The sequence below is a fragment of the Numenius arquata genome, chromosome 9 (genome assembly GCF_964106895.1).
Source record: "Numenius arquata chromosome 9, bNumArq3.hap1.1, whole genome shotgun sequence".
NCBI classification, from domain to species: Eukaryota; Metazoa; Chordata; class Aves; order Charadriiformes; family Scolopacidae; genus Numenius; species Numenius arquata.
The window spans coordinates 36842655-36869027 of NC_133584.1; the positions used below are offsets into that span (position 1 = coordinate 36842655).

General features: G+C 42.4%; 1 protein-coding gene across 2 annotated transcripts in view; it reads left to right on the top strand.

Annotated features, from left to right (window-relative positions):
* Window positions 1-3490: 3490 nt before the first annotated feature.
* GCLC (glutamate-cysteine ligase catalytic subunit) overlaps window positions 3491-26373 on the top strand; it is a 35496-nt gene continuing 12613 nt past the window's right edge. Inside the window, exons 1-6 of one of the 2 annotated variants that reach the window (XM_074153204.1) lie at window positions 3491-3640; window positions 17812-17924; window positions 19196-19378; window positions 22001-22114; window positions 22877-22935; window positions 23024-23160. In XM_074153204.1, the coding sequence (XP_074009305.1) occupies window positions 3491-3640; window positions 17812-17924; window positions 19196-19378; window positions 22001-22114; window positions 22877-22935; window positions 23024-23160 (756 nt within the window). The remainder of the gene's footprint in view (window positions 3641-17811; window positions 17925-19195; window positions 19379-22000; window positions 22115-22876; window positions 22936-23023; window positions 23161-26373) is intronic. The other variant, XM_074153205.1, reaches the window with a different exon arrangement.

The following is a 26373-nucleotide window of genomic DNA, read 5'->3' on the forward strand; positions in this document are numbered from 1 at the left end:
CTAAAGCTCCATGTTGGTAAGTTTAGGCAAAGGATGTTATTCAGGAGGAGATATTTCTTCTCCACAAAATGTTTTTTTAGCAAACCTTTTTTTTTTTTTTTTAATCCAAGTTGAATCCAGAAAATTTTCCTTTGAACTGTCCAGAGAAACTAGTCAATCGTGGGGCTGGGGATATTGGTACGGAGCTAAGCTAATAACATCATCCAAAGTACCGCTTGGATGTTTGGAGAAGCTTTTTTTCATATTAAGTGCACTGGAAGTAATTATACACGATCTTACATGTGCTGGAAATAATTATACAACATTACACATGTAGGCAGATATTATACAATGGTGGTTGAAGTCATATTTCATGTGATGCACAAATGAACGCTTCTGCATGTGATGCTCTCAGCCTTCGACTGGCTTACACTCCTCCGTGCCACGGGCCCCTGCAAAGGGAAAAGTCTATAGATAGCCCCGCGCTGCCAGAACACATACATCAGAACTGACAGGAAAAAGGCTTCATGTGAAGACAGTAAACACCTCATAAACTGAGCTGACTTGTCACATTGTTACGCTAAAGATTACACTGTGAGAAAACAGAGTTTACATTTTTATCAGTTTTACTGGTGCAGAAGGAAATTATCTAGGATTTCTGTTATAAATAAGGTACTAGCTCTATACTTGATAAGACCAAGCACGCGGGACTGGACATAGAGCAGATAATGGCACTGAAATAACACAAAAATGAGCTGAGTTTAAACGTGGAGAAAGACAGACAGTGAAAATGCACTCTTGAATTTCAGGTCGAAGAGCAGCATTAGTGGCCAGCGGAAGAGTACCAGCTGCGTAATAGCAGTCTGCGTTATAATAAAGCTGATCTTGGTTTGGAAATTTTGTGTACGTTGCTGGAAATGTTTAAAATCAATTATACTCAGCAGCACACTCAAAGCAGCTGGGATCATACCAAATACTCAACCCTTTCAAACGCTTCTCTCAACAACACAGTGCTCTCGCTATCAGCCAAGCGAACTGGGAGCACGGATCCTAAATAACCCAGACAGGCTTGCCCGGATTCGTAAGACGACAACGTTAAGTTTGCTCTGATACAATAGCGTTTGCTGCGAAACAAGGCTGGTCTGCCCAAGAAAAGGAAAGGGGTCAACACAGCTGGCAGAAAAGCCATTAGGTGCTACTTGGCCACATTTGTCACTGCTGGGGCTCCTCAGGTGCTCCAGCTCGAACTCAAAGCTGTGGAAAACCTGAGTCTGGGGTGGCAGTGTGGTGGCATCAGTGTTGAATCTTGATCTTTTGGTGCCACTGTCCTCAAATATGCAGGCCGTTGCATGAAGTCTCTTTGTCCTCTCAGACCTGAAATAAAGTACAACACAGCTTTCAGGTGATGGAGATGCCTCGTCAGACTCCTGTTGCCAAGCATGAGATTTTTTTGACTTCCTGATTTTTCAGAAATGAAAAAGGCTGTGGGATCTTTTTAACTAGAAATAGAAGATTGTTTTTTTCTCTCTCAAACTAACCCAACAAGCCTTCTCCAGATCAAGCCCAGAGAAGCTGTGGATGCCCCATCCCTGGAAATGTTTAAAGCCAGGCTAGATGGGGCTTTGAGCAACCTGCTCTGGTGGGAGGTGTCCCTGCCCATGGCAGGGGGGTTGGAACTCCATGATCTTTAAGGTCCCTCCCAACCCAAACCATTCTATGATTCTATGATCTACAACAGTACCAACAGCAGCGTTGCTTTGAGTTAGAGACCAGCCGGTAAAATTTTAGCCAGAACCATGAGTTTTAAAAAAGTCGTAAGTCCCTAAAAAGAGTGCATTTGAAATGAAATGCTTGTATTTTAATTATAATGGTCATTTCTTGTTCTTGTTCTGTCAATGCTGCTCTTTGTATACAAACTTAGGTCATTAAAAAAGGAACCAAGATATAAAACATTTTACTTTTGAGTGGTTTTATTTTAATATTTGATATTTTCCACTAATGCATTTTAGATTTATTATTGTAATGTGTTGGAAGCTTGTGCTATCCTTGAGGCATCTCATATCCTGGAAGAAAGACAATTAGGCAGTTCTTGTCAGTATAGTCATTCAGTTAATGAAATATCTAATAAAACAGTTCATCCATTAGTGGGCTATACCGCAATTTAGATCTTCTGCTAATTCTCAGACCCTTAGCTATGCAATCCTACTGCATACCAGCCATGCTTGTTCCCAGGACCCATGAAGAAAGAGCCCGGTGAATGTAACAAAAACAAGGGCCCAGGCATAATGATTTTCAGCTTCTCAGAAGTGAGAACCATTCTCTCCATGCAACGTTCAGTCCCTTATTTTTTGCCTCTTCATTTAGAAAACACTTTAAGTAGCACTGATAGGCCTCCCTTCCATTTTGTATCAACTATAAAACCATGACATGTCCCTGCTTCCCCTTTCCTGAGACGACGCCAAGCTGAGTGGTGCCGTTGACACGCCAGAGGGACGGGATGCCATCCAGAGGGACCTGGACAGGATGGAGAAGTGGGCCTGAGTGAACCTCATGAGGTTCCTGACCCTCCGGGAAGACCTAATTGTGGTCTTTCAATATATAAAGGGGGCTTACCAGAAAGCTGGGGACAAACACTTTAGCAGGGCCTGTTGCGACAGGATAAGGGGTAATGGTTTTAAACTGAAAGAGGGTAGATTTAGACTAGATGTAAGGAAGAAATTTCTTATGATGAAGGTGGTGAAACACTGGAAGGGATTGCCCAGAGAGGTGGTAGGTGCCCCATCCCTGGAAACATTCAAGGTCAGGTTGGACGGGGCTCTGAGGAACCTGATGTAGATGAAGATGTCCCTGCTCATTGCAGGGGTGGTCGACTAGATGACCGTTAAAGGTTCCTTCCAACCCAAACTATTCTATGACTCTGTGAATGCTGTTCCGATCCCCTCCAGACAATTTCCCAGTAACTATCTCATTTTTTAGCATCTCCATTAGCCAGGCCTTTCCTTGGCACCTCAGGATGGTTCCTCTGAGGAGACACGTCCCCGGGAGATGAGGCATCCCTCCACCCACCCAAAACACCGACAGGCACTGAATTTTTTTTGGCGATGCCTGCTCTGCCCTATCATAAACACATAGCAGCTTTCAGCCCACCCTCCACGTGGGGATATTTAATTATTTGGGGACATTTAATCACACCTTTGTCACACAAGACCCTCCCCCCCCGGGCCGCTGAGGTGAAGCCGCCATGAGGTGGCGGCCCCAGGCCCCGCCCCCTGGGACCCCGGGCGGGGCTCGCTGAGGGCGGGCTGAGGCGCCTCGCGCCCAGGGGGCGGAGCCTGCCGGGCGGAAAGTGCTGAGTCACGGCCTGACGCGCCGTCGCCGTCACGTGTGGCGCCGGCCTCGGCTCCCGCCGCCGCCGCCGCCGCGGCACAGAGCGCATCCCGCGCCGCGCAGGCTCCGGGCACCTCCTCGTTCTCCTCTCTTTCCCTCTCCTTCCCGCCGCCGGCTGCCCGGCATGGGGCTGCTGTCGCAGGGCTCGCCGCTGAGCTGGGAGGAGACGCGGCGGCACGCGGAGCACGTGCGGAGGCACGGCATCATCCAGTTCCTCCACATCTACCGCGCCCTGCGCGACCGCCACAAGGACGTCCTCAAGTGGGGCGATGAGGTGAGACTTCCCCCCTCCCCCCCGTCCCTGCCTCCGTCCCTCTCAGCGCGCCCCGGGCCGGCACACGGCCTTGCCGCGGCCTTCGCCAGCCGGCGGTGGGCTCCGGTGCGGCCCGGGCCCTGCCCGGCAGCGGGTCCGGCCGCCCGTTGCTCGGCGAGAGGGGAAAGTTCAGGCTGCCCCGGCGGGGCCGTTTTTCCGCTCGCCGCCTCGGGTTGCGCAGCGCGGTTGCACCACTGTTAACCTTGTGATTTTAAAATGCTAAAACAACTTTCGGTGCCTGTGTGAGGCGTCGGTAGATCCGCCTGAGGTGTATTCCCCGGAGCAACGGTGCCTGGCAGCGCTTGGTCATTCCCGTGAGTTTGTTTATTCTCTCTGGAGTGAGGTCTGATTAAAGCGCGTGTGTGTGTCTGCGCTCCAGGGTGGTGCCAGCTCAGCCTCAGAACCTCTTTTTGGGAGGGAAACAGGGACTGAGATGGACTCAGCGAACGGCAGCCCTCTCGCCGCACACCGGGTCCATTCGTGGTCCTGGCTTGCCCCTGTGGAAAGGAACTCGCCCAGCCTTGCTTTACCCTAGAGTCATCCAGGTGTCTGGGTCGAGTCAGTTTGCCTTTCGGACACAGATGGGAGTGATCGCTTGGGTTGTGACTTGAACTTTTTTACAGGTGCTTTGTGCCCGAGGACTGTAACTTTATCTGCGGGTCTTAACACGTGTTGCCCGTGCTGAATTGTGTCCCAGCCTGACAGCACTCTGTGAGGAACAGTCTCCCCGCTGTATTGATGAATAGGATTTCCTGAGAGTCCCAGCTCTCTCTGGACAGGCAGCAGCTTTGTGTGTGCTGGGCTAGAAGCCCACCTTGATCGTGGTGTTGGTGTGGTCCAGCATTTGTCACTTGGAGGTGTCTGTGGTGACTGCAGGAAAGTTGGGGGAACAGAGTAGGAAGCGAGTGATGTCGGGGCTTGGCCATTGCGTCTCCAACTCGTGTGCTCCGTTTCCTTTCTGAATGGCAAAGGCTGTTGTGAGAAAACTTTGAGTGGTACCAGTATCTGTTCACAGATGCTCTTTGCCAGAGGAAAATGCTGTTCCCCTTGTGCACCTTGAGAGTCTCTTAAAGTCTCTTTTCTTTTTAAGGAATTGCTGTCATACCTCACATAACTGAGCAAGGCAAGCATCGGAGCACAGGAACCACTTTCAAGAGGAGCGAGTGGGGGCTTGGCTGCTAAAACTTCTCTGTTGAAGGGACAACATGTCTAGTCTACACTGCAGGGTTTTGCAGCCAGAGTGATATGGACTTGGGAAATTTTAAATCTACTTATATTTACCCGTCTGACGTCTCTGTGTTCCTGCATCTCTTGCATGACTGAAGTTATGCTGACAGAAGAGCCTCACGAACAGTCTTACGTTCAGGAATATAGAAGGAGGAGAGTTTCCTTATTGCTCCAAGACTTAGCTTGAGGGTTTTCTCATCAATCTTTAAAGAGGGGTACTCATTTTTCAATGGGTGTTAGATTTTAGTTGTCCTTGCTTTCTCAGGGTGAGATTTCACAAGATAGGTAAGGTTGATCCATTAGTGAGCTGCTTCAGTTTCCCTCCCCTTGCTCCAGGCTTGTGTTTCTTTTGCCTTCCTTGCGTTGTTACTGGCTATGCGAGTTCAAGAAGTTAAACCAGCAGAAAACTTCTCCCATTCAGTTTTCTAGGGTGGATTGCTTTCTCAGCAGAGTTTCCACTGTTTCACTGAGAGATCCAACAAGTTCTGCTCAATATGAGGAAAGCAGCTGGAACGTGTGGAGGAAAGGGGCAAGCAGAACTATCCCCTGTAACCACTAGACCTGTGGCTAGTCGCTTGGTAAGCTTAGCTGTAGGGTCAGACTGCACCCCAGGAGCATCTTTCTTCCTTTGGCATGGGGACCATACTGAAGGAAGTATTTATGCTTGGTAAATGGTTGTGCGTTATGTTTAAGGAGATTCTCAATTTTCTGAAGTCATGCTCAGTGTGTTGAGAGGCAGGATTTCAGGAGCAGTGTGATTATTGCCGTTTTTCTGATACAGAGTTAAGAGCCACATTTCAAATTCCTGTGAACATTCAGAGGTTAGGTAAGCCAGTTCATCATCTACCTCTGATTTTCAGCAAATGGTAATAAACTCAGGTGTGGCAATTTATCTTTGTTCCACTGTATTGTGCAATTTATTTTTTTTTTTTTACATAAGACAGCATTTAGGAGTGTGTTAATGTACCAGATGCTTGTTGCCAGTCTGCTGCTCTTGTGCAAACACAAAACCACACCTGTCTCCTTAACTTATTGCAGCTGTGCTGTAGGTGGACTAGTGGGGAAAGTAATAAAGCTTGCTTTTCATTTTTCCTCTCAAATATCTAGTTATTAGAAGGTGGTGCCACATTTACATGCAGCTTAGATGAATCAGATGACTAGCTGGACAATTTTCATAAAAAGCCTTTTGTGCACTTTGACCTTCATGTGTAAAGTCATAGCCTGAGGGTGTTTTATTGTCGTTAAAACCTCTTGAAGATTGAAATCAAGAATGAAGATGACAGCCCTCACGTAATGAAAAAGATTAAATCAGCATAAACAAAATTACCTTTGTGTTTGAGAGCTGTTTCTGAGACTGTTTTACAAAAGATGTCGTTTTTTACTTCATTTTTAAGGAATGCTTATGAGAAAAAACCCAACTTTCTTAACATAAACTGAGTTTGTCTTTCAGGGCAGACGTGTGAATACTTTAAAGATTGTCCCCATCTAGCTGATGCCATTGTGAAAAAGAAATCCTGTGTTGGCTTGTGAGAACCAGCCTTTGCTTTGGATCTGTTTCAAACAGGACTCCACTTCGCAGTGTGTGTTTTAAGACTCCTTGTAAAAGCTGTGGTGGTCCTTTGGGGTGCTTGTAACCTCATAGGGACTCTATTCCCTGTCATCTCGGGGAATGAAACTGTTGGGAATCGTCGTATGCTTTCTGTTTCTTGCGTGCCAGACAAAAGTGTTGAGGCTAAGTGTTAACAGAGCGTTTGTGGTGGCATTTGTTTCGAAGGAAGCGAGGCAGCATCACAACTTGCATTGCAAAGTAGCATTCTCTAGTGCTCCCATCTTCCCTTGAGTAAAGAGCTGGAAAGGTCAAAACACTGGTTTTGCTGCCTCTTGAGAAGTCAGCTATCTTCTTGCTTACTGGATTAATAGAATCAAGGGGTTTATCAAACAGCTGTTGTGTCTTCTGAGGGCAGTTCTTTTTTACTTTGTTTTCCACAACCATGAAGTCTTTGAAGTGGTAAAAAAAAAAAATAAAGCCTACAAATGTGAGTGTAACAGAGAAAGAGTTGCTTAAAAAAATTTTTTTTCTATAGGTCTCTTTGAACCTGCATTTGTAGGTAAAGGTCCTTTGCCTCTTAGTTGTCCTTCTGCCTCATTTAAAACTGACAGTTGGCCTCCCTGTTCATGCTTGGCTTCTCTTGACTGTGGAAAATACGAGACACTGAACTATCTCATTATCCCTCATCAAACCCCTCCTTATTATTCTTGTCTTAATCCCCACAAAAGTTGGGCAACAATTAGATCTGCTGAGGAGGCCCTGTCACACTGACTGCTACGGTCTCATGGTCTCCTTGTGTTTTCATCTTCCTCTCCTGTCCAACAATGTATGCTTATCTTTGGATTTGCAGAGTAGTGGTCATTAAGTTTTGGTGGTTTTTTTTTTTTTTTTTTCCTGTGCGACCAATGCAAAAACCTGCAACTTTTCAGTACTGTGTTCTAAAAATTCAGTAGAGTTAGTAGGTGCTATGTGAGACAATTAGTTAGTGGTACCAAAAGAGTTTAAAGGAGTTTTGAGAACAAGGCGAAGTCTATTCTGCTGCTTCTCGGCTCTTGTCCCAGAAAGCTGTCTTCTGTGCCAGCGCGTTACCAATCTCGTGTGCTGTTCGGTGCCTCTCATCTGCTGATTGCATTCTCCTAGCTGACCCATGTTGCTTAAATTTCACTTTGCAGCTTAATGCAGATACTGGGATCAGACCAGTGGAATGGCTGGCCCTTGGCTAAGCGGCTCACTGCCGCTGCTTTGTGCTGAGCGTGTGTACGAGTCCACAAATCACGGCAGTTCGTGCATAACTTGCATATACATATGTATTTATACATATCTGTAATACTTGATTAAGTTTTTCTGTGGTCTGTTTTGCTGCCGGATGGGACAGGTTGGTTGTTCTGCATGCCCAACACCTGTCTGGACTGGGAAGAAACAGTAGAAGCAAGAAGAGTTGGAAAAGAAAAATTGGTGGGAACAAAGCCACAACGAAGAGTAAGGAGGAGCTGCTTCAGCATATGACAATATCGACAATGGCATGCTGGAAGGAGATCCACTCAGAAGGAGGGGTGTAGAAAGCAAGCATGGGCAAAACATGACCGTTTTATTTAAGAGTATATGTGAGCGAAATGGCAATCTGACTTGCCTAGCCTTGTTTAGTGAAATTGGACATAATGACCCTTTGTTGCTTATGAGTCTTGCTCCTGTCAGTGTTGGGATGTAGCACACAATAAGCATCTTTAGCTTTTAGAAAGTTGTATTTTTGGTGGAGACTTGAAGTGATTCAATTTGGAGGCCTTTAAACCAGGTTTGATAATGAATTGTATGAGGCAGCCAGAAAAATGTACCACCACACTGCTTGCAAGTTGAAGTCTTCCTGACTTAATTCTGGTTTTGGGTTGGTTTTTTTTTCCCCTACATGTTCTCTTTCTCAGTCTTTTTTTAACCTTCTTTTGGTCTGTCTTTTGTATTTTTAATTGAATTCCCCTCCTTATCCATTAACTTTTTTAATTATACCTTGTGAATAAGTTAAATGAGAACTAAAATGAACATTTGCTGTTCAGAACTTCCTCATGCGAGAAGTGAAGCAGCCCTTCTCAGATGCTCCAAAAAGAGAGACCAGAGGTTTCTTACCAGAACGTGCCAAAGATGTTGCCTCTGATTAGAAGGGGCATGACTCTACTTAAATCTTTCTTCTTTTTCTAATGAAAGGCTGAGCTGTGAAAAGAGTTCCTTTTCCTTTTGAATGATTCTTCCCAGGGACGTAGCTGTTGCATGAATTTATTGGCGCAGTTTACAGCCTGTACGTTTTGGGGGTTTTTTCAGGGCAGCAGCAATGCGTAAATGATATAATCAGTGATGTTGCGTTACAATCTGCAAAATTTCAGACTGGTAAAATAATTGCTGCATCTTAAGGAAATGGATTTGGGTTCAGAAGCAGTTTGAGGCTCCTGTTTGTCGTCACCCATTTAAAACCAGGAACAAACACTAGGGCATTTTTTTAACAATGGTGAATCTAGCTGACCAGCTGCATAAAATAAGTGTAGCTACTATCTCTAAAATACACAAATGAAGTTTTGGTCATCTCTTTTAGAGAAGACAGCAGTGAGGGTTGGGGAGAGACACTGTTGTGCTTTAACACTGGCTGGCTACTAAGCACCATGTGGCCGCTTGCTCACCCTACCCCTGTGGGATGGGGAACAGAATCGGAAGTGTAAAAGTAAGAAAGCTAAGGACAGTTCATTAGATAAAGCAAAAGCCACATGCGTAAGCAAAGCAGAAAGAATTTATTTGCTACTTCCCATTGGCAGGCAGGTGTTCGGCCATCTCCAGGAGAGCTGGGCTCCATCACACAAGTTACTGGAGAAGACGAACACTGTGACTTTAAACGTATCCCCCTTCCTCCTTCTTTATAGCCTGAGCACGATGTCATATGGTATGGAATATCCCTTTGGTCAGTTGGGGTCAGCTGTCCTGGCTGTGTCCCCTCCCAACCTCTTGTGCATCCCCAGCCTATTGACTGGTGGGGTGGTGGGAGAAGCAGAAAAGGGCTTGACTCTCTGTAAGTGCTGCTGAGCAATAGCTAAAGCATCCCTGTGTTATCAACACTGTTTGCAGCACAAATTCAAAGCATAGCCCTGTACTAGCTACTATGAAGAAAATTGAACTCTGTCCCAGCCAAAACCAGCATGCGCAGAAATGTTTAAATAGAGAAAAGAAAGAACTATGTGACTGAGAAAAGCAGCAGTAGGCTCAGAGAGTATCCTGGTGTACAAGAAAGGTGGCGTTCTTTTCTCATTTTACAAGAAATTTGATTAACCTCATGGAACAGCAAAGCACCAGATGTCTTTTTAAGATACTTACTTACTTTACTAAGCCTAGATGTCCTGGGGAACAAGATGCTACACAATAGCTCTGAAACAAAGATAGACACTTAACGTGGTTGACAAGAATAGACAGTTTATTAGGGTTTCTTTAAACTCCACGTGCTGCAAGATGTACATCCCTCTATCCATACCACTTAGATAATTGTCGAGTGACTTGTGGGGTTTCTTTAATGTTCATCTGAAACTTTCTAACTAACTTTTTACTGTATGTGTTATAAATAAAACAGAATCGCAAATAATAGTTGTTGTATTTTCCTGGCTGTCAATAATGGATCTTTACAAAAAAATCAGCCACGTCATTATACAGGCTCATCATCAGTATTATGATGATCTCACATTCTCACTTTGCACAAGCTGCTGCAAGATACTGGGGTACAGAAATGGCTTTTTTTATTTTTAAAGCTTTTCTTGGGAATCTCATGTTTATAATAAAGCTAACATAGCTTTCAGTCTTACAAAATTGTTTTTTACATTTGAGCTCTTGTCATTTTAAGACAATCGCTTCTAGTCACCCCCTCCCCCAGCAAAACTCTCCGAACAGAATGCGTTTTTGAATGTCTTTCATGCAGAAATTCCTCATGATGGCCCCCTGCCAAACGCGCCATGTGTGGATGCGTCTGAATGGGAGCTGTCTTAATCGATGTGCTTGCCGCATGGGGGAAAGCAGCACTCGTGAATGATTTGGTTATTTGTCACGTGTCTGCTCGTTCGTCCTTTCTCTCTGAGCTTTATTTGGCTAAATAAAGGGACAGTGGCATTATTTGTTTGCAGATAGATGTAGTGCTTCCTTGATGTGTTTTGTAGCCGTACCTGCTGTGTATCGTAGTGACGTTTCTGGGGCAGGGTCTGAAGGTACGGTGTTAATGCATCAGCTCGTGCTGCTTGGCAGCCTTGAGTGTATATATGCAGCCTCTAAAATGAGAACACTAATAGATGCAAATATGACTCCTTAAATCTTGACTTGAACAAGATAGGTGCCCTTGAAGAGTCGCCGTGTTTATTCCTTTACATGGATGCTTTGGCTGACAGTTGTGAAACTATTTTTTCTGCCCGGCTTTAATCCTCGTGTCAGGGAAAGCCTAAACTGAATTACGTCTAAACCTCTAGCTCTCAAAACATGCATGATGTGTTAACCTCCGTGATCACTGATTATTTTGCTTCGGCTTCCTCCTTCTCAGGTTTTCTGGGGCCAGATGATAAGGTACGTGAGGTTGTAGTGCAGCACCACTGACCTACCTGTGAGCTGTTGTCCATGTGACGGTGCAGGACACACTGTAGTTTATAGTGAGAAGCTTCTTGAAAAGCTAATTTTGCAATTCATGGTAGCTGGTTCGGAGAGGGGGTTTTGTTGTATGGTTTGTTGTTTGTTTTTTTTTTTTTTCCTAAACAAGCTGCAGTTTGTCATAGTGACCACCCCCCAGGGTATGCATTGATTTCCTCCTTCCCAATCTCGGATCATAGAATTGTCTAGGTTGGAAGGGACCTTTTAAGGTCATCTAGTCCAACCATCAACCTAACTCTGATAAAACCGTCACTAAACCATGTCTCTAAGCACTATGTCTACCCGTCTTTTAAATACCTCTAGGGATGTTGCCTCAACCACTTCCCTGGGCAGCCCGTTAGCCCAGATCTTAATAAGAGAAGCTTTAATTATCTGCCGTTTGTATATTTCTGATAGAGAAATACTCTATTCGCAGTGAACTTCCTCCTGTGGATGTCAAGTGAATTGCTATGGTCTTGTCATGGGATTGTTGTCTATTGCTTCAACGTAATTCCTCTTTTGCCACAGGATTTCCTCTTTGCCTTGCTGTGCAGACATGTTATTTTACTTAACAGTGTGAGAAAGGGTGAGTAGGAAGGATGAGTACAGGAAAGATTTTGTTGATGTTGCTTGTATTTTTCTTCTTGCTTTCTGATGCAAGAGGCAACTTAGAAGCTTGCAGCATCTTGTTTTACCGTTGAATAAATGGTCTTTTACTAGTCTATAAAAACACATAGCCTGTGGGGAATACAAAATATAGTTGTGCCAAAAACACTTGTTATTTTCTGCTTAAAATCTAAAAATTCCTAAGTGAGTGTCTTAAAGTTGTCTTTGCTACAGAAATCTAAAATTGACGTTATCCTAGTCTTCTTTTCATGGTATTACTTCAGGTGTTATGTAGTACAGTGGTCAAAGAAGAGACACATTGTTTGCTAGTGTGCCATGTCGTGTTCTTTAGAACCATGCAAATCGTTATAACCTCTAGATTTTAGTTTTCAGTAACCCGACTTCCTGATTTGTGGTGTGTGCAGCACAGGACATCCTCTAATCACTTCATATCATGTGCAGAAGAAGAAAATCTGCAGTCCTGATGTCGGCAACTGAGAGGGGGAACAGGCCCCTCAATCCTCTTCAGTTTTTTTTTATCTATGGTCTCTTTAATGTGGTGTAAAAGTTCTTAATTTTTTGCTTATTGTCAATGTAATATAAAACATCAGTTATGTTTTGTTTTTAGGGTATGGTTTCTGCGAGTCGGTTTCGTATAGAGCTGGAGACAGTGCTTTGTTCATTGGATCGGCCACTTCCAATCTGCTTGATCAAAATTAACCATTTTGGGAAATAAATTTGAATCTTGGTTTTGCTGTTTATAGCAATAATTTGAAAAATCTGCTACGACAGAGAATACCCCTAGTAACCTCGTGGGCATGGGAGTGCTCTGCCTTGTGCCAGTGTGCGATTTGGGGGCTTGCTGGCTAGAAATGGAGTAACCAGCTTCTGGGGCACTTCCAGACCTGTTTTCGTCCAAATTTCACTCCCTCAGGGCTTAGACTTGCCTTTGTGGGCCAGCAAACCTTTCATTAAAGGTACATTAGCAGCTAATTATTACTGTGGCTCTGTGTTTCATCACGGCAGGGGTGAGAAAATAACTGTATTAAAAAAAAAAATTCCAGAGTATTACACTCTATATCAGAAGTATGTGTACCTACAGAAAAAAATCTGCTTTTTCCATCTTAACGCTGAAAACTTGTGGCAGAGACTCTTTAATGAACAGTAAGATTATTAAAACTTTGCTCTTCTCTAGACTGTCATTTTAATGATACATGGTATTTTGATGATGCATTAACCGACCAATAAATGTAAGGAGAAATATTTTTGGTTTTGTTGGCATAATGGTGCATAATGGAACTAGTGAAATGGGGTTTGTTTCTTTGATGCTCTTGAGAAGAAAGTTTACCTTGACTTTATTTTCTATTGTATACACAAATATATGAGGCAAATTGCATGAAAATATTTATATTAAGTGTTGTGGTGGTTTTTGGTAATACTAAACAAAACCCATGACCTCGTTGGGTGTCTAGGAAAAAATTCCAATTATTCTTAAAGCTCAAGGCCTGAGGGGAAGGTATGTATGAGGAGTACATGTGGCAGTAGTTGTCCAGTGGAAGGTGAAGGAAACATCTGTCCTTGAGGAAAAGCGGTGGTCCATGTGTCACCTGTGATCAGTTTTTTTTTTTCTAAATCACAGAACGGTTTGGATTCAAAGGAACCTTTGAAGATCTAGTCCAACCCCCCTGCTGTGGGCTCAAAGCCCCATCCTGTCAACCTGACCTCAAACACTTCCAATGGCTTCCAGTGATGGGGCACCCACAGCTGAGATGGATGATCAGGAGTGTGGTAAAAGGTGAACGCAAGGATCTGTTTTTCATAGCTAGGGAGTGTACAGATTTACGTTGCTTTCCTCTCAAAAAAGCTTCTCCTCAGATCATTCTTAAACTTGTTTTCCTCTATTCTATAATCTTCTCAGCACCTTACTTCTGAGCTTACCAGAGTCCAGACGGTGTGCTTACCTGTGCGTTCATATGCAGAAAGACCTCTTGCTAATACTTTGAATATTAAAAGGACTTTAACATCAGCTCTGGAGCAGAGGCTTTACTCTCGACTATTAGATAGGTACTTAGCATGGTGATGTTGATTTGAGTGTGTGGGGGAGGATTTTGGTATTGGAAGGCAGACTACTGCCAAGGCAAGTATTTGGACAGTGATCGTACGTGGGACGTGTGTCGACTTTGTCCTTGTTCCTTAGAATTGCTACTAAAGAGTTGCTTGACTGATACTTCTTCATTTTTAAATAGTGTGCTTTATGCAGAAACAATATGTGTAATTATGGTCAAATAACTCAGGCATTCAGACACAATTTCAGACATGGTTACCCATTTCCAGAGAACAGTCATCTTCCACTTTGCCACCAGGCATATTCAGCCCAACTGGTTTGGCTGAATGCATGGAGAGTGGTTTGGCTCCTCCTCAGTTGAGGGGCTTCAAGGCCTCGCTTGTGGTTGCATTTGCAGAGGTGATGTCAAAGAATTTTCAAAAGCCTGGAATTTCCTTGGTAGCCAACTGTGAGAAATAATCATGACAAGTGAAGTAATGCTGTTCCGGGGTTCTGTCCTGCTGGCAAGCTGATTGTGCATACCTGTCCCTAAAGACACAGTGGTGGAGCGGGGCTGATGTGGAAATACTTTGTAGGTGCAGTACGTTGCAAATCTGTAGTCGGGAGGGAGGAAGCCTGTAAAGAATAGTTTTTCTTTGTGTTGGCTCATGGGTAGATCTGTTATACTCGGATTATTTGCTTTAACTGAGAATTTATTTGCTTTTTTAATGCATTGAACTTGAACAATTTTCTTAGGCTTACTGTGTGCGTGTGTCTGGACTTACAGCTTTTGCTTTACAATCTTGCTGGCCCAACTGTTGTTCTTTCTTCTGGTAAGGTGCCACAGCACTTCTGCAAGCCACGCAGACCTGGGCTGGTCGGAGAGGTCTGCCCACCGAAGCCGGGCTGAGTGTGTCTGTCTGCAGGGAGGAGCTGAGAGGCTGCCTTTCGTCCCCGTCAGCCTTGCAGCACGTGCTGGACGGAGGATAGAGATGCGTAGGGTTTGCTGCAGGGTGAGAGCACCAGGTGGGCACACAGGTCCCAAGTGGCCACCTCTCTTACCATGGCAGGATGCACTTTCCTAGCAATGCTGCTTGTCAGCCATCTGCATCAGTAATTTGACCTGGCGTGTATTTTGCTGCTTGCTAAGGAGACTAGGTAAAATCAGGAAGAACAGTGAACTCGAGCTGGGCAAAATGATGAATTATGAATGTTGGGTGAAACCCTGCATATTTGGCTTTCAGACTCTTGAATCTCTGTCAGGCGTGCTGATGCTTTCAGCTTGGCTGCAATTCTCTGAACTTTATTGTGAATAGAAGACATGTGAGAAGTCTGTGAACGACAAGCTGAAGTTAAATGTAAAAGCGTGTGAACTCGGAATTTGTTTCTTTCTTTCTAGCTGTAGGCTAAATCTTTTGATGAGCTTAAATTAAATTCTTTAAGGATGCCCATTCAGTCAGTCCCTCTGTTGGCAAGATACTGTGTGGGTTACTTGGAATTGTTGGCAGCCCTCTGAAGTTTTTTTTTCTTTTCTCATTAAAATTAATGGCAGACCTTCTGTGTGTTAACACAGCTTTGAAGATGTAGTCAATGTTTCCGGAGGCAAGAGCAGTAATTGTTTCTAAAGCTAGATGCATAAATTCAATATATTCACTACTGCACTTGGATTATGAAACATTTTGATTTCTTTGGTTTTGCTGTCTTGGCTTAATGTTTCTTTATGCTTTTGGCTTATTTTCTTTTGTGAAACTTATAATACAGTTCGTAGAGAAGTGCAGTGTTCACACCACCGTCTCATTGCAGTTAGATTTGGAGGGGGATTTTTAAGACAGCAGGCTAATCACAGTGACGTATTTGTGTAATGGTGGGCAAATGTTCAGCTTTGGGGTCTCTCGAAGGCAGCTGCGGTTCCTTTGCTCTGTCTTCTGCTACCAGCCCCACAGGTGGTGTGGTGGGAGGCCAGGCGTGTGGTGGGCTTGATGCCCCTTCATGTGTCCATCTTCATGACTTGGGAGAACTGTGCGCTCTTGTACCTCTAGTTCGGGCTGGGTCCGGGTGAGGATGATGCTTTTCCAAAGCAGGAGGGAATGATGTTGAGCACAGTAGGAAACTGGGAGGTATGAGAGAAGTCCATGATTATTGGCAATAAAAAGGGGCCGCTGCAGAGACTGGTACTAGGTAAGAAGTAAATCAGTGCTGGAGCGTGTTCTGGTTGACTATAGTCTGTAGTTATGTCAAGTAGATTATTGTGGCGTAATAAAAACACAAACCACAAAATACACCACACAAAGAGATACTGTCTTGCACAGCAACTAGAAATCATTATTTTTCTTTGGGGGATTAGCATTTAATCTTAAAAATACAGAGAATATATGTAATTGCTGAACTAGTCCCTCCAGTGTTTGTGTCTAATCAGATTCTGTAGAACTACAAACGCTCTTGGGTAATGCTGCTTGTGATTTAATCACAAGTCCAAGCAGAGGTTGTATTTTCTGTCACAGTAGCTGGCAGTAACTCTTCCATGAACACTGAAGCAACCAAAGAACATGAAGCCCACAAATCCACTTACCATGTGCTGGAAAACACTACGCAAGTTGCCTGTGTTTTTGGCAAGCTGATTTCCTATATGCACCAGACTTCTGTGCAAAATAGAAGTTGCCATGAGTTGGGATGCTGCAGCTTTAACATCAGCATCTTGCATGAATCTGAACTCCTGGGTCTGGAGCAGTGGTGTTTGGTAAGTACCAGCGGATGCACTTTTAGGCACAGCCAGAAAACAAAACTGAGGAGGACAGTGGAAAACCTCTTGACAAGTTCTAGCTTGCGGAACTCCAACCTGAATTTTTAACTACAGATTGATGTTTGTATTAGATGAGCTGTGCAAGTCTGGAGGCAGCGGTTTGAGAGCCTCCAACAAAAGGGGCTGCGTCTCACCACTGGTCCAGCCAGCGGTTTTCAAAGCCAGTACCCCTGTGATGCATCTCCATGTACGACTTCTGCTTTTATGTGGTAAGCAGTATATCACACCTGGGGGCTATTTTGTCTTTCACGCTTCCCACAACAGTGCAAAGCATCCCCCTGCCAAATAGGTGTCAGGAAATAAGGTGTATCAGTAAGGACTGAAGGGCTGTAAGGTCCAGGTGGCTGTTTGGTTGCTATGCTGGGTAATGCTCTAGAAGTCTTCACTGGAGCTTTGATAGCAAGTACGCATGGAGATTAGAAAGTTTAGCATGAGGGTGTTCCAGATTAGGCTGCTTTCAGATAATCTCTGTTAGGGAAACAATATTCTCCAGTGCTGGGAACATGGTGTTGGCACCGCTGTCATTGGCAGCTTGTTGGATTGAGTTCTCCACTGGTGGGAGCAGCTGTGGACTGCAGCCTGGGGCAGGGACTGGGTGAGGAGGCAGAGGTCCTGGGGCAAGGTATGCTGCTGGGCAGGAGGGGAAGGAAAGGTGGCAGCAAAGCTGAATCAAGGAGTGGAAACCCCCATGCTGTGCCAAGAGCTGGAGTGTGTTAAATGGCAGGAGTGATGCTGTCTGTAACAGCTGTGGGCTTTCCCTGCTGTGAAATGAGGCTCTGTGGTGCTAGTCTTAAATAGCTCCCAACAAGCAAATGGATGTCTTGTTTGTAGAATGACTCTTTTCTTTTTTTTTTTGGTTTGTTTTTGTTGTCATCAGCAGAGACTGTAACTCATGGGATGACAGAAGGATGTTTGTGGTTAGTAGCTTGCATAGGAATTTAATTTTTTTTGTCTGAAAAATAATGCGGAGGCAAATACAAACTCGGAAATATTTGTGAAATACCTACGATTAGAAATGGAGGGAAAAACTTTTCAAAGCTGATTTCAAGGAATTTCAATTCTTTAATCAAGATAAAATAAGCATCCAGCCATCTTCTGTGGTATTATTTACTGCGTTCACAGTTAGTGATGGTTTTTAAGCTTCTGTAGAGAGAAAGTTCAGTCCGCCATCCCTTTTATTTTTCTACTTGGTGCTTAAAATTATGGGCCAATGTGTTTGTATGTGAACAAAATCTTACCATTTAATTGTTTGTTTTGTTTTTATTATTTACAAGGTGGAATATATGTTAGTAAAATTTGACCATGAGAATAAGAAAGTGCGCCTTGTGCTCTGCGGTGAAGAAGTTCTTCAAACACTGCAAGACAAGGGGGAGAAGGTAAACCCCAAGTGAGTAGCTGTTTCCTGTTTCTTTTTTCTCCTGTTACGATACCGTACAGAATTTTGTAAGTAAAGCTTAACTTTCAAGTATGCTGTTGGTAAAACTGTAAGCCGCGGATACTGATATTTTCAGATAAAGTTGGGGTGCAGGAAGTAAAATATTTTGAGCACAGTTGCAGGCAGTCTGTGCACTTTGTGTTATGACTTAAAAAAGAGGAGGATGTCACAGCCTATCGAAGTTGCGGTGTCTTGCTCTGGTTTTGTGTGTGCACTGTGTTCTGAGGAGAGGAGCGAGTGAGGGCTGTGTAGGGAAGCCTGTTGTCTGTAGGAGCACTCTCTCATTTTTGGTAGAATTAGGAAGGTAAGTGTAAGGATGGCAGAACACCTTACCCTCTCCCATGGAGTTTTCAGGAATAACTGGATCGTATCTCTGCTTCAACTAGCCAGAGAAGTGCGAATTGCCTTTTAATTGATGACAGCGGAGGAATGAGAGTAGAGACAGTGAAGTTCTTTGGCTGAAGAGAGACAAAAGCGGGTCACAGCACACAAGAAGGTGGAGAAACTCTGCTGTTGCAGTGAATGGCTTTTGTGCCCTGGGCCTGTCTGCTTCTTTCTAGGTACCTTAACCTCATCTTCCAGTAAGGCTTCCCTGTCTGTGTTCCTTGGTAAAGGGACTATTGAAAGCCTGCAAGAAGGAATCCCTTTGCTTTTAGACTCAGAACTGCTACTGCCAGAAGAGCAGTAGGGGAGATGTGTCTCAGCCTCTGGTAATGTGCTCCGTAGAGATGGTACGGCTTCACAAGGGGATGGGAAGGTATTACATTTCAGGGGTGACTAGATGCACTCAATTTAGTTTCTTAACCTGATAAATTTGTGAAACAGGACCGCGTATTCACAGGCAGTAGAAAGAAGAAATTGAGCATAACTTTTGCCTTGCCTTGTACTGTGGAAAAAGTTCAATGTTCTATATTTTCCAGTTAAAACCCAAAGAAACAAGGCTTGAGACAGATACTAAAGGCAATTGCAGTTTGACATACGCAAATCCTACTTATTGCACTGTACAGCAACACTTCCTACTGTCAAACTGTACTGTAAGTCCTTTTCACTGCCTCCAAGCAGTGAAGTATGTTGGAACATTCGCTGTGTTACTCTATCAGATAATCAGCTTTAGGAGATTTTTCTTGCAGGTTGCATTCATTTCTGAAATTCTCACAAATAATCTGGGGTGGTTTTTTTTGAAGCTGTAGAAATTTTTAAACAAGGATATTATTTTATTATAGCCACCCAACACTCTGGCGACCAGAATACGGAAGCTATATGATTGAAGGGACACCTGGGCAGCCATATGGGGGAACCATGTCTGAATTCAACACTGTGCAAGACAACATGAGGAAAAGACGTCAAGAGGCTGCTTCTGTGCTCAAAGAAAATGAGGCTGTTTGCACTGTGACATCATTTCCAAGGTGAGATGGTTGTTGAAATGTAATGCTGCGTTTCCTATTCTCCTTACACTTTTTTTTTCTCCTTATTACATATAGCTAAGCTGTACAATGAAACCAAGCAAAATATGATTAAATTGGAGTACTTTGACTTAACGTTCTGGTCGTTTTCTAAAATTTTTATCGCAGTGAGACAAACAAATAGGCATCTTTTATAGGTTACGTCTAAACTGTGATTTTTGTATTAGGAGAGAATACCTGTATATTCATAACAAAGTATTTTATGTAGTCTACCATTTTGAATTGATAGGGCAAATCATATATAAGAGGTTTCTCTTTACCTGTTTTGCAGGTTTTGATCTTTATAAATAGCAGTTTTGTAAAACATGGCTAACCTGATCTATTTTTTAACACTACTTTTTCCACTCAAGCACATGCAAACTTGTTTTGGTGGCTTGTACCACACAGTAGAACAGGAATGTGATTGTCCTTACAAAATGAAGACTTGAAACTTCTGTAATACTGTACTTACTGAATGTAGAAAGGAGCGCACCTCTCCTGGGTTCATAACACCCTTACAAAGAGTGGATTTTCTCCTTTTTATTGTTGTAAAGAGATTCTGGAAGAATGAAATTCAGGATGTACTTCATTACCTAGGAGAAACTGTACTTTTTGACCTTCCTTTCAAACATAATTCTCAGCAGGGGTTTATTATGTTCATTCTAACTAGCTTGGTCAGTCGAGTGAAGATAGTTATGCTTAAAATAGCACAAAAATTCCTGTGCAGTAGAAAGGAAGCATCTAGCCTTACTGGCTGGTTTCTTATATAGTACAGAATGCAATGGCCCTAAATTTCCATCCTCTTTATGGGTGCTATACTAGGTATCTTTAAAGTAATAAGCACTTATTTGAAGTCCAATGGTTAAGTAGTTCTCAGTGTGTTACAGAGCCAATGTTCTTTTGCCCTGCAACCTTACAAATAGATTATGTCAATTAATTTCGTATACAAACATTTTAGGAGAGGAGTAGTTCATTGCTTTATAGATACAGATAAATACTTTTTACATCACTGAAGGAGCAATACATTGGACTTCAGTGAAAGCCAGTAAATAATAAAATACAGTTTCTTTATTACTTACGGATCATCCCAAACATAGCTTAGGGAGAGCAATCTCGGAAGGATGAAACTATTTAGTTTATTTCTGCCTTTTGCTGTCTTGCCGTTCAAGTCCTTGTTGGTTTGACTGGAGCCTTGCTAATGTGTAATTCTGAGATTTTGTGGCTTTGGGTTTTTTACTACATTCTCTGTACAATAGCATGTACGTATGTCTGTGCATATACATGTGTGTATAATAAAAAAATCCGTGCATCTGAAAAGACAAAAAAGCTTGTCAGAGTGCTGATAGAAGAATGGTAAAGAAGGCTTATTCAAATTAAAATAAGTCTATTAAAAATTAACAACCCTGAAAATGCTTAAATATTAGAAAATACTAGTTTAAAGCTAAATGAGTATCCCTAGTTCCTGAATTTGTGAGCCCTTGCTACAGGGCGAGAAAGCAGTTTTGTTTCTTGAGGACTGAGTGATGCAGTTTATAATGTTGCATTTATGTAAGGGATGAAGTTGGGCTTAGGTGTTGTAGGACAACTTCTATGCTTAAACCAAGAAGAAGAAAACAATAGTGATAAATACTATTTCCAGAAATGTGAGTGTTTCCTAGTATTTTAAGTAGTTTGCTTGTAATTGTGTCAGCTAACCCTTTTTGTACATCCAAATCCTAGAACCTCTTGAGATAGCACAATCTTCAGTCTTTGCACTGTGCAGCATGGAGAAATTACTCTTCTGCAACTTTACCTCCAACTTCTCAAATGCTCTTTTTTCTCAATTTTACTGAAAACCTACTTATTCTTGTTTCAGATGAGCATTAAACTTAAAATGGTGGTTCCAAAGGAGAGGGTTGTATTCTGATTTACTTGATATCTTGTCAGCATTTTATACCTAATAGTGTAATTTTTTCTTTGCTTATTTAATTTCTCTCATTTATGGCGTCTTTCAAAGTTCCAAAATAGCAAACTGCTGTGAGACTTGGGATGTGTGTATCACTTGAAACTGCTTCCAGTTCTTACCGAGTTGGTTAGGTATGTCTTTTTAACAGTGGTAGATTGCTGGGAGCAGAGCTGGATAAATTAATTCAGCAATCAGTGTTTACCTCTACCCTCTAGAGAAACTGTAAGGCACAGAATGCAGCTGCATGTCGGTATTAATGACAGATGTTAACACACTAAAATGAGTGTGTACTCTGTATAATACTGTAAAGTTTCTTGCTTCTGCCACTGAAAAGTTCCATGTTTACTGTCCCATGATAAAGTAGTGGTTTGAAAAAAAAAAAAAAAGACACCATGGAAGCTGGTTGTTGGCAAGCACTGACATTTTAACGGCAACTGATTTAAGACCTCTTTCTGGCAATTCCACATGCACAGGTAGCAGTCTTGAAAAGCACTTCAGAAATACTTTATGGTAGATGCAAGTTTTTTAAGAAAAATCTCTTTTTATTCCTTTGTCTACTAGAATCCTTCTCTCCGATTATCTGACTGTTTTAAAATCATGGTCTGTTTTCATTACAGCTTGGTTCTTGTTGTGTTACATAGGTTAGGGTGCCCTGGGTTTACGCTGCCAGAATATAAGCCAACGCCAGTAGAAGGAGGAGCGTCAAAATCCCTCTTTTTTCCAGATGAAGCCATCAATAAGCATCCTAGATTTAGGTAAGAGTATTCTGGGAGTGTGAATGAGAAGCTGAATGCTTTTCTCTGCCTAAATATCATAGTAGTACCTTCAACTTCTTTACATTGCTAAAGTAGAGAGCTACATGGCTAGTTCCTGCATATATCACAAGGACATGGACAGAGATGGTTGTGATGATACCTATTTTCTGTCAAAGTGACTTAAGAAGATAAGCTGTTCAGTTCAAGTAACTTAATATAGTAGTTCATGCCTTTATGGGGCAAAAGGTGTTGATTATACTACTGCAGAATTGTTTCCAGTTTAAAATCCCATGGCTGAGCCCTTCCATCACAGTTAATCCATCCCTCACTCGGGTATGTCACAGCAACATTGCAGTGTACTCAGGAACTTGCCCTAGATACTACGAAGTTGAGTGTGGTGTCAGACTACTTGTATGGTCTAAGAGGGATTTTCATTGTAAGGTGAGACTTAAGAGGATGAAAATCATTCTGTTTAAAAACTAAGCATGCCTTTTCACTCACCGCTGTATTCTTCAGGTCAGTAGCCTGAAGTAAAAAACCTGAAGCCCATCAAAATAAGACTGACTACTGAAGAAAAACTTGGTGTTGTATCTGTTATGGTCTACCTTCAACTAGAAAAAGAAGTATCCTGAAGTAAAATGTTCAAAATAAATAGAAAGTTGACATTCTGAAACCCTGAGAATTACTGAGAAACTAATTTCGAAAACATTTGCATAAAGAGAAACTATCAGATACTTCAGCAAACTTTTTTTTTTGCTACAGTACGCTGACCAGAAACATTCGTCACCGAAGAGGAGAAAAGGTTGTGATAAATGTACCAAGTAAGTAAATTCAGTCTATTTTTCTTTTTTTAAAGTAGTTGATCAATCTAATGCTCTGGGTTACTGAGTGCCTGCATTTTCCACACAGTCTTTAAGGATAAGAACACGCCATCACCATTTATTGAAAAGTTTCCTAATGATGATGGAGAAGCGGCAAAAGCAGCAAAGCCAGACTATATTTACATGGATGCTATGGGTTTTGGAATGGGAAACTGTTGTCTTCAGGTAAAGTGTATTTGCTTTCAAGATATTACTGAATGTTGTCTTCCCTAAACGCTTCCCTTTAAGACCTGCCTTCTGTCTAATTTCTCTAGCATAATTCAGCTGGTGTGGCAAAAGAGGGAATAAAACAACAAATTTAATCTTATCCCTGGTGATGTAGTCTTAAAATCCAGGTTTGTTTGTTTGCATTACGTTTATTTTCTGTTAATATTCAAATGTAATTGGATGCCTTGATGAAAGGGTTTCTTGAACTGGTCAAAACCTGTTTGATCAACCACCTTCTCCTGGAAGTCCAGCACTTCAAGTGTGAAAGACCATCTTTCACTGTGGTATTCTTTAAGGCATGACCAAAGGACACTGTGGGAATGGAAACTGAGCTGTCTTGTAGGAATGTGTGGTATTTTTTTAGTTATTCATTTTAGGTTTTTTCCCTCTTCCCCATTCATAGAACAGCAAAAGCAAGGAGTGACAAGAAGTCATTGGAATATCTTTAAAAATAAGTAGCTTTCGCCTGTGTAATTTTATTTACAAACAGCATGAACTCCTGCATAGAATTTCTCAAATATTTTTAGCTATCTGCTAAGAAGTCATCTGCTTGTGCCGTGAACCTGCCAAATCCATGTGGGTAGCTGTCTTCTGTTACTGCGTGGTGGGAGACATTTTTGGTTCTGTTTTCTGCCATTAATGCTTGCCCACTTCTTACTGTTTTCATTCATTTGCCTGAGTTACTACTATTTTACATTATCCTCCGTTTAAATCCGTCTGCTGTATCTTGGGAGCGCTTTAATTCTTCCAATATCTGTTTGTTTTAAATGTTTCTATCATAGTAAGCTCATGCTAGGGGCTGATGGTTTAAGTAGTAGCCATGTATTTGACTTGATAAAATCTGCCTCTTACCGCTGCCATCTTGGAAGCAAGGTAGGAAGAAGCTAGTGTTAAGTTTCTAGGGGATTAAAGGAAATTTTCCAAATTCTTTTTGTTTCACAGCACGGGCAGAAATAACCCCCTTCAAAGCATTTCCTTTGATTGAGAAATTGCAAAAGCTGAATAAATAGAATGTTCTTGACAGCAGCTAAGTATGATTTCTTGTCACAAAGGGTAATGAAGTAGTAAAGTGTATATAATACTGCATGTTTTTACAAGGTGTGAAGTTTGATATGGTCTATTTTGTACCATCTCTTTCGTACTTAATACGAATAAAAGAAATACATACATACCCTTCAGTCCTTGTATGAACTTGTTTAAGAATACATTAAATTTCTTTTTACTGAATACCATTTTACTGTTCCCCATTCTTGTAATCAGTGGTCAAATTGGGTAGTTTTGTTTTCATCAAAGGGAGAATGAACACAAGGCTGGCAGGTGCTATAAGCAGCTGCTTGTGTGTCAACTGATAATTCTTGATAATTAGAACTCTTGAAAACGTATTCCCCACCTATTTTCCATAAGGTAGTTTGCAGTATGCATACTCTTCTGTTGTGTTTTTTTTTTTCTCACTAAGCACCAAGCAACACCTCTGTTTGCTATGTTTCCAAGGTTATAAATAATGTGCTGATGAGCTTGGTTGGGACAGCCCTTGGTGACGGTGGGGTGGGAGGCGCTGCCCCTGGGAAGGGCAAGGCAAACCCGTTGGTGCTCCTGTCCCTTTTGAGGCTTGGCGTCCCTATGCCTGCCGAGCCTTGCGCTCGTGGCTGCTGCTTGCCGCAGCCCTTGCAGTGCCTGCAGCCCTCCTCTGGAGAAGACTGCCATGCCCTTTTCCTCTGTAATGCGGCGTTTGGCTAGAAACCAGGTGGAATACCAGATGTAATGCGATTTGGAATAAACATAAAAGGGAAGGGGAGGCGGGTATCACAGTGTCAGGGGGAAGAGTGTAGGTGTCCTGTCCCAGTCCAACCCCTAGGCAGGCTCCCTAGTGCTGGAAGTCCAAAATTAGTGATGAGAAATCATACTTAGCTGCTGCTTTGCAAGAGAATTAAATAGTCCTGTCTTTTCAAAGTGTGGGGTTTTTTTTATTTTTCTGATACCCACTTGAAGGATAGATACAGAAGAAGCACTTTCTCTACCGCACAGCATTTTTCTAACTTTGGATGTTTTAACGAATGTTGGCTGCAACACAAATCCCATATTCCCCCTACCCTCTTAAAAAAATAAAAATAAAAAAAAAATAGCCTGCCACTGAGTCCAGGAGTGAACTAAGGAGTTTTTGGGTTTGGGGAGTTTTTTGTTGGTTGGTGGGGTTTTGTTTTTTTAAACTTACTTGGGGCTTCAGTGGCAGACTGAGAAGAACCTGTGTGTTTTGTGGGACTCTCTTATAGTAATCTGTAGAAGAGGAAAATCTGTGCTTGGCTGGCATTCTTCAGTACAGCAAGCAGTAATGATGATGTAGAGCTGAAGCCTGTTGTACAATATTATGGTAGTGGTACAGGGGTACACTGCCATCTGAGTTATCCTCTATCTTTAAGTGTGTAAACTGCAGAGAAGGAAAGAGAGGCTTTTAATCTGCTTAGTGTCTTTTAGCAGTTGGAGGTGGTTGATTCCCCTCCATTTTTTAAAATGCATAAAGTGTTGGTTTGGGAAGTCTGGAGGGTAAAGTCTGCTACTAGAAATGTGTCTCATGTTTGATGCTGCTCTGAGTTAATTTCACCAACAGTTGCAAAGAAGTTATATTTTTCCAGTAGCCTATGTGTGGTAGGGCTTCCACATCATTAATGGCGTCTACAAATAACATTTCTTTCCATGATTTGCTGTGTCCTTGTCTCTAATGCAGGCAAAACTTGACGTTTTTTAAAAAATAAAAAAAGTTAGAGTAGACACAAAGATATTTATTTTTGGCAGTTTGGCAGGATCAAACAAAGGCGTCTTGAAGTGTTCTTTAAAAGTAAATGTTACATCTAAAATACTTTCTGACTGTTGTCCTAAGTAAGTTAGTTCCTGGCTTATTTCCTGAAGGTGCATTACTGACGTGTGTGTATTGTAGATGTTAACTCAGTTTTCTTTGTTTCTGGCAAGTGTTGGTATATTTAGCCTCAAAGCTGAAGCATTGTGGTCCAAAATCTCTTAACAAACACGGGAATGGTGTGGAAAGAAGCTCGTGATTTAAATGCAGCTGATAAATGGGGCAAAAGTTTGTCCAAGAATTGGGGTGTGGGTACCCATACAAAAAACCCCACCCAAACCCAACCAAATGAGAAAAAAAAAAAAACCACCTTAAAACTC